This window comes from Limulus polyphemus, unplaced genomic scaffold (assembly GCF_000517525.1).
Source record: "Limulus polyphemus unplaced genomic scaffold, Limulus_polyphemus-2.1.2 Scaffold290, whole genome shotgun sequence".
Lineage (NCBI taxonomy): Eukaryota > Metazoa > Arthropoda > Merostomata > Xiphosura > Limulidae > Limulus > Limulus polyphemus.
The window spans coordinates 686,154-695,354 of NW_013665900.1; the positions used below are offsets into that span (position 1 = coordinate 686,154).

The window sequence follows — 9,201 nt, forward strand, 5'->3', positions numbered from 1 at the left end:
TCTCAAGAACTGTGTGTATGTAACTTGTTATCCTGTACCTCTATTCACCACTACATTTACTATTTATTTTGATTATATTCAATGTCATGAGGTACTACTTCATTTATAAAATGTAGTGCTCTTCTCATGGTACCTAGGCATTTTCAAACAACTTTTTACAAAAAGTTAAATTTGATTATTAAAAAACAACCTCTTACAAATATTTAGAAAAACGACTAGTTTCTACCACAGACCTACATCAGATGTCAGTTAATTAAATACATCTTTCTCTGTTGGAAAGAAAATTTTTTCAAAACATGTGCAAGAACACGTGAAACTTAACCAACAACATAATTGGTCAAATCTTGTGTGTTGTTAAATGTGTTTTGAAAAACAACAAACCAGCCATGTTTTTGAAATCTTTTATTTGTGAATTCTACGATAATAAAGTCCATTGACCTTATATAAAACAAGTGTTTGAAAATATCTTGAAGTTATTTTCATTAACAAAAAATAAGTAGTTTTAGTAGTCTTATGTAAATTTGAAAGAAAAACCCATCAAATGCAATTAATGTTGTATTGTTGTAATGTGTTCTTTTGTTGGTTGGGTTCTTTTAAATTATTTGGTGAAAATAATGCAAAGTTCAGTCCATGTGATGGTAAGAAATTAGTTTATTTATTCCTTAATGTTTGCTACAGGATATTATCACTTTTACACAGTTGTAGGCTTTCGTTCACAAATCGCATTTTCACATTAAACAGTAATTTACTCATTAATATTACTATAACTATTGTACACATAAGCTTACATGCACAGTTTCACTGATAATTTATCAAGTAGCTGAATATACACAGTAATTAAAACTGATCTAAATACTTCAACTCCTTATTCACTGATCGAACCAAAAACTTAATTAATGCTTCACTGATTCTCGTATTTATAAGGTATTCTTGTTTCTAGATACTTTACAAAACTTTAACCCTTTACATTCATGATCATTCTAGGTATTGTATCATCATGGTTAGTAACTCTCTCTATCTAGCATTGAAAATATAGCTTACAACAATATTTTCAAACTGTTACAGGTTTCAAACTACATTGTGTGGAACAGTTTAGGATTAAAAAACTAACTCAATCCTAAAATATTGTACCTTAAGATGTCTATGATATTAACCAAAGAGTAGGTGGCAAATGTCTATGAAAAGCAAAACATGGTGACAATAAGAATATTAAGCACATGCGACAATAATCAATTAGCTTACTACAATAAACTAATGGGCCTGTTGATTAATCAATTAGCAAATGTCACTAATCACCCAGCTCTACAACATATAAGTAAAGTTCTGGCTAGCTTTGAGTCATGAGTCTGTCTAAGATTAAGACATGAGATGCATTTGGTTGGATGACTTTATTTAGTCAAGGACATAAGACTGGTGGATATCTATGTAACCAATATTCACAATTAAGATATGACACAAACATCAGACAACTTACAAACCTGAATATATCAGTACATCATATGTATCTAAACAGAGTAAACGAAAGAAGGAAAAAATATAATATGGCCAAGGACCCCATCATGTCAAGAGCAATGATGCCATATAATATAAATGGTTCAACTACTATAAAAGAAAGAATAATATCCACCTAAAGCAGGTATTAGATGAAAGGCATGGTATATGAAGCACCACTGAATTCATGCTCAGTCAACACCAAGTTCAGTCATTGAAGATGGTGTAGCTCCTAGTAACAGATAGAAAGTCTAAAGAAAAGCCTGAGTGATCTAAATTCAAAATTATAACTTTAAAAAAAGAATACAAAATAACCACATGAGATATTAAAAATTCAAAAGCAAAATTGTGCAAAAACATTTGTAAGTTGGGGGATGGAGGCAGAAGAAGAAGTACAAATTCCTGAATAGATCAGGTCTTCAATGCAAGAAGAAGAAGAAGCATTAGCAACAAAGAATGTGGCTGGTTGCTGTATCTTCCAAAAGATGACTAATAACCCATATTTTTACTAATTGTCTAAACTTGTGTAATTCTTCCTGAAAATATTCTTCAGCCAATTACTGTGATGAGCAAGCACCATGAAAACACTTCTTGTGAGTCAAGCAGCAGTGAAGTGCATGGATGAATCAGAACTTGTCAGAGTCTGAGCAAAAACAATCAACAGAAACATGAGAGAATTGATGAAGAAAACATGCAATTTTCTTCTGGCAGTGCTCACATCAAAGGAATAGGAGAATAATCATTGCATGAAAATCTTTATCCCTGAAATACATCACGTGAAATTTATCAAAGGAATAAATGTTTGAAATATATTCTATAGCCATTCAGAGCAGGAATCAACTCTTCTTAGAAAATTATATAATGGAACAACAAGTCAAAGGCTCAAAACAAGGTAAGGAGAGGGCTTTCAAAACTGGAACAATGTCTCATTCCAGTAACATTATTGACAAGGAATGAAATGGAACAAAACGAGAGAGATCAGGAAGAATAAGCAGAATGCATTAAAGTGTTAGAAAGAACATTGTGATAATCTCATAAAACGAATTTATAGAAAATTGGTAGAAAATAGGAGAAAAAAAACAGTAGTTTTAGTAAAGCCAGGGAAGGCCTGGGTACCACTGTTCTTTTTAAAAGGCTGGGTGTACCCTGTTTATTATTATTACTTTAAATATGAATTAATTAGTGGTTAGATAAAATATTAACTGTTTACTTTACATAAATTGTAATTTAAATGTTGCTTGTTAAAATGTCACTCCAAATCTTATTAGCCACACACATTTTTTCACTTCTAGGACTACATCACTGGATGTAACAATATGTGCATCAACACTGTAAATCCCACCATCTTTGTATGAAAATACAAAAAAATGCAAATGATTATAATAAGAGAGAAACTTTATGGAAAATCCAGTACCTCAGGCAAAGGATCTGACAACTCAAAATGAAGATGTTAGATTTTGAGTTGACAAACAGAAAAAAGCCTTGTTAATGCTGAAAAGGTAACAGATTCTGGAAATCATAATTGATCAAACCAAAAAGAGGCCTGATCAAAATTCTCAAGACAGAAAACTTTATCAGAAAAATATCTGAACAATGAGATAAAGAAAAAAAGCAAGCACACAGGAAAATATGAGATTGTTTCTAATTAAAATCACCTGTTTCCAATAACTGAAGGTTTGGGACTAGTGAAAACAAACACCATAAGTTTGGAATTGAGAGATCATAACAAAATAATCCATTACTATAAAAAGTTAGAACAAAAATACTCAAATATCAAATGTAGTGAGTAAAATACAGTTTGGCTCAAATGATTCAGCAATCAGACTTATAACTCTTAGAATGTGACCATTGGCATGGGAAATAAAGTATCTCATGATCCATTATTCAAAATACAGGATGTAATGTTTTGAAGCATATAACTTTGATTATGTGCCTTCTTAGCAAGTGACATAAGACACTATGAGAAAGTTTGACAGTATTAAAACTACCTGACCACAGAGTACAGATCAATCATAAACAATTCCAATACATTAATGTCAATGCAAAATATAAGGTAAATCCAGAGTTCTGCCACTAGAATGAAATCCAGAACAGCATCAAAGTTCAACTAAAAAGTGTTCACAAAAGCAGTTGCTTCTATTAGAAGAAAACTGGTTAACACATCAAAAGCTAAACTGGTTCTGAAAGCTACTAAAGAAGCAAATCATACAGGTAAAAAGGAAGATGAAAAGAACATCATAAATCATTCTGAAACACTTTTCTAAGATGTAATGAATGCACCTGAAAAAGGTGAAACTCACTGGAACAAGTAATTTATGTAGCAGATAGATAAATAGGAGAAATGGAACTAAATGGACAATATAAAAATGTGAATATCAGATGAACTTTGCCCTTTAAACAAGTGCTCTCAATTATTCAACAAAGTACAATAAAAACCTCTATGAATAATCAAAATATAGCTTAAAAAAACCTCAATCATGAAATAAGGAAAAATTGGAAAACTTTCACACTTAAGTCATTAAACCTGTAATTTTTTATGTACTCTGCTGGAATTATTTTCATGATTTCCTAATAATTATCACCATACCTTATAAAATTAAAATGTTCTAAATTTTGTGGATAATAACATGGTTTGGATTAGTTTTCAGCCAAAGAGACATTAATGTTATTGGATGCTATCACTTTCCAATGGGTAAATTGGGATTTTCAGCCGGATGCTGGCAGTGGCCTCTCGGGTTTAAGGAGTTAGAAAGCCTAACCTACATTTTTGTCTCTTATTTAATTATTTATGATAAATACTTGTGAAATCCCAAAGATGGAAACAGTTCCTATACCCATCTGGCTAGAAAAACAAAACGTTCTGTGTAACAAGGTTCAACAAAGAAGATCTAATCAGCAGAAAAAAAAAGATGAGGAACCCAAGAAACTGAAGTAATTAAAATACACGAATGAGCTCTGATGTAAGCACCTGTAGCTCTCTTAAGAACTGAAGGAAGCAGAAACCACAAGGTTAAGCAACAAAAACATGTATGAATTTCAAATAGTGTCTATTTAGATACATATCTCCCAGCAATAGATTCATTATATGGAAATTGGCATCTAATGCTGAACAAAAGCACATCAAAACAGTAAAACATTTAACTCTTTTGAAACAGCACATTTAACACTTGAAATTTTTGGAATATATACATATATTCCACATTCAGCAAGCTACATTAAACAAGGTAAAATATACAAAATTTATGAAGTTACAACATTTTATGATGAGGAATTAAAATTTTTAAGATTGGTGAAGAGCATTTCATATATGTTATTATATTGAATGTAAATTGTTTATTTCTGTTGCCTTTGTGCTTTTGATATATATCCTGTAGCAATGTATAGCATTAGTTGTTTAATACTTACATACTTGTCTTCAATTCTGGCTATCTCTTTAGAGTCATTTAACCCATTCTGTCTCAAAGCTGCTACTTTTCTGTTAAATAAAGAAAAAATAACAAACCTTTGATGCTACTACGAGTTATTTTCAATGTTTCAGATAATTTTATACACTTAGGAGATTGATTTGTTGTTGCAATTACCCTTAAAAGACTTATTTAACAAAAGGATAATGTGCATTAAAGAATATTGTCTTAATATCAAAATGTGTGGGTGACCATATGTGAATCTCGTATTTAATACTACTTCACATAAGAGTTCAAACATAACTTTGCAAAAGCCTATTTGTTGATAGACTTTGAGTAAACTGAAAATGACTAAATCTTCCAAAGATACTATCAACACTTTCTGTATGACCTGGTCAAAGTGCACGTCATCATCTTTTACAGTGTTACATTCAAAATTTAATTAACTTTATTATCAATGTATGTCAATAAACTTGGCATGAAAATGTAGCTTATAATTCAAAATTTAGATTATCTAAGGTTTAACTTCCCAATTTTAAAAAGAAATCCACAAATATGTCAAACTTCTTAGTTTAGAAGTTACAGAATTTTGAAGTGGAGAAATTAAAGCTTAGGCATGTCATGTGACACAGAAAAATGAAGCTGTACTTTACAACCAATTATAATCACAAACTATACAATTGCTCCATTTGTGTTGACAGATTTCATACACTAAACAGTAAGTACAGAAAGATTTTTACTTAGAAAGCTTTATAAATTATAGTAGTTTGGGACATTCCATTCTACTGCCTGATAAATTTTGTGTTGTAAAATACATATTTGAAAGTTACTTGATTTTTATTTGTGAGACCAAATGAGACAGAGAGGAATGTCAAACATTATTACTCCAATGCAAACAGCTCATGTATGCAATGAATACTAGAATCCATGTTTTTATGTATTTTTTTTATCTATGTGTATTTAATAAAAGGAGCTAAAATATCTAAAATTAACGTATTTGATATATAAAAAAAAATCTGAATTTTTAATAAAGTATTTTTACAAAATATTTGTCTCTGAATTTACTTTAGTCAGTCTGGCTCACACTAGTCTGAGTACAAAATGACTTTCCAGTTAAGAATAAAAATACTTTTCATATCACAGTTTTAAATTTAATTTGTATAAAATGTATAACCTGCCAAATGAATATGAAGTTATTTTCCAGTAAAACTTTATACTTTATCTGTTATTTTCTCTACCTTAACATTATATGAGCTTAGCCCATTTGATTGACCTTGTAAACACCACAAAAAATTTCAAGTGCTGTTTTTTTTTTATAGAATGACTACAGGTTGTAACAGAAAATTAAAATTATTTATCCTGAACAGCCTCAGGCTCATCAAGGTTTATAGCTGTTTTCATTTGATTTGTTTCATTGCTCTTTGAACTATGCATAACTACTGCAAATAGCAACAAATCCCCCAGCAGGTGTGTGAAGATTTTAGTGTAAACAAAATTACAGTTTACATTATGCAATATATAACTACATGTTCTTTGTGCATTACGCCACGTGAAAAATTATGTTTTTCATATAAATTTCTTTATCTAATTTAATAAGTTTTTCATTTTAGTTACTTTTGTCAAAAAATATGTAGCAATCAATAAAAAAAATGCACATAAAAACAAGAAATTTAGCACTTACTTCACAACTGAGGCCTTTTGCTTCTGGGCGCCAGTGTTCGTTAACCCTAAATGTTTCTCACTAAGTTGGTTACCCAAAAAATAATTTATGTACCTTTCAAATATGTATTTTAAAACACAAACAGTAAAACAGAATCCCCAAAAACTACTATAATTTATTTGGCTTTCTAACTGACCTATAAAAATGTTTACAAAATTTCATTACTTACTAGAGCAACAACATTGGTCTTCACTCAAATTCCGTTTAGAAAATGGTGCCTTTTTTATCGAAATAAATTAAAATACAGATGTCATGGTCATGTAGTTCACAAAATGGCCTTTCTTGGTTATAAATATGTAACACTGTCACGTAAGCACGGGTAAATAATTAATTTCAAAAGCATGATGACTTGAGAAGAGTTTCTGTGATTAGTGTATAAAGAAAGTGGGAGGTTCTTGATATAAATTCTGATCTGTCAATATCTATAGTTGGTGTATTTAACAGATGAGCATTGAGAGCATAAAGCATCACATGACACAAAAAATTGAAGATTGTCAATTTATTTGAATATTTCCTTTTCAAATTAAAAATCAAAACTTGTTTGGATGCCAAATGTATTTATATACATTTAAAAGTTGTGATTTTGCACTTTGACCCTCCACCCATCCACATAGAGTTAATATGAATGTCACTCAATAAGTTCACAATACTAAAATAACATACTTCTATAATATTAGTGGGAATTAGTTTAGAATGACTATTATGCTATTACCTACTGAGCCTTCTTGGGTACAGTCAAGTAAAATTATATAATGATTTAAAAAAAAAATACATTTACAATCCAATAAGTTGTGGAAAGTTTAATTTGGACTTGCATAAATTATTTTCCAACCAGGTATTCAGTCTTCAGTAAGTACAGTCTAGTTAAGTAACAATTTTGAAATCCATTTGTTTAAGAAAAACTGACATGTGAGTAATAGGCAAAATCTGTTAAGGCCCCAACTAGGTGTGAGGTGTGAAGCTTTAACAAAACAATTTAAACAATAGTAAAAAATATATAAATATCATAAATAACTTATCAACCAGCCTAGTTAATTACATGCAATATTAAAAACAAATTTCTTCTGGGGTAAAATGAGATATTTAAACATATTTATCAGATGTAAAGAGATTTCTCAGTTTACTAGCTAAGTTTAGATGTTTTACAGTATAACAATGAGTTACTAGTAAAACATACAAATATAATTTGGATAGATTTATATGTACAAATATTACAAATTTGGCTTAGGCAATGAAATAAATATTAAATGAATAGCCTTTAGAAACAGTGACTTGTGACAAAAAACAAAATAATACTTAACCATTTCTGGACCAAAGGGATGTCAACTTTTTTAACTTCTCAAAATGAAAATTCTCAACAAAACTATATGAAATTTAATAAAAACTCACTAAATAGTATCTATTTTTGAAGAAATGCACATAATCTGATGGTGTTTTTATCATGTTGTAGATTATGAAATATCCAAACTTTTATTGTGAGATACTGTTTTCAAAAACATAAAAATATTTTTTTTCCCATCTTAGAATTCAACTGATTATTATTACTAATGGTCAGAAAGTTTCATTTTATATATCCAGTCAGTTTCAACTTGATTGTTATTCATTAACATATTTATTTTCATACTTCATTTTGTCAATTGCAATATTCATCACTTCTGGCTATAAATCACCACAAAAACATAGCAAAAACTGACAAAAATGTATTGGTAATCTAAGACTTCAATAATTTCAACAAATAAGAATACAAGTCATCAGAACATTTTGTTGCTGCCTACCACACTCATTAAACCTAACTAAAAATGTATTTCTGATAGATACTTACCTCCTCTCATATAACTAGCTATTCTCCTTCAGGGCTGCCCTCTATATGCCAAATAATATTTACACATGCCACAAGCCTTTAATCTCCCACTCAATTAGAATTGACCAACTCCAATGTGTCTCTCATACAAATCATCATGTGACAACCCACCACCAATAACAGTGCGACATACTCTCTTGATGCGACTCCCTCCATTCAATTCTACCGAATAATCACCTCAAGATTTGGCAGAAAATAAAAGCACCAGTTTTCAGTGGGGAGGAAGGGTGGGAAGTTTGAGAGGAGGTAGAGGTAAGTACCTATCAGAAATATATTTTCAGTATATAAAGTGATTTACAACTTATAATGGCACAGACAGTAGTTAGACATGGTTCAAAGGACAATAAAACAATAAAATTTAATTATAAATAGATGCATATTGTTATAAACTTACAACAACTTAGGATAAACGAATGTAGTTTCATGTTACAATTTGAAGTCATTCTAGAAATAAAAGGAGTAATGTAGGTTTATTTCGATTTTTTTTGGTGATTACGAAGTCAGTCAAACTGACCAATCCAATTTTGAGATAGGGTAAAGAAAATAACAGATAAACTATAAAGTTTTACTGACAAAAAAAAACGTTTGAAATGCATTTAGGATGTTTTAGAAACTACACAAAGGAAATTTGAGGTTTTTGAGATGAGGAAAAGTATTATTAATTTTAACATGAAAATTACTTTGCGCATGGACTATTAAAAACAAATACTCAATATATTAATGGA

The 9,201-nt window shown here is 30.0% G+C and overlaps 1 protein-coding gene across 4 annotated transcripts in view; it reads right to left on the minus strand.

Moving 5' to 3' along the window:
• LOC106457088 (E3 ubiquitin-protein ligase CHIP-like) overlaps positions 1–9,201 on the minus strand; it is a 44,008-nt gene that overhangs the window by 15,856 nt on the left and 18,951 nt on the right. For all 4 annotated transcript variants that reach the window (XM_022382903.1, XM_013916470.2, XM_013916471.2 and 1 more), the window contains exon 5: positions 4,897–4,966. In XM_022382903.1, the coding sequence (XP_022238611.1) occupies positions 4,897–4,966 (70 nt within the window). The remainder of the gene's footprint in view (positions 1–4,896; positions 4,967–9,201) is intronic.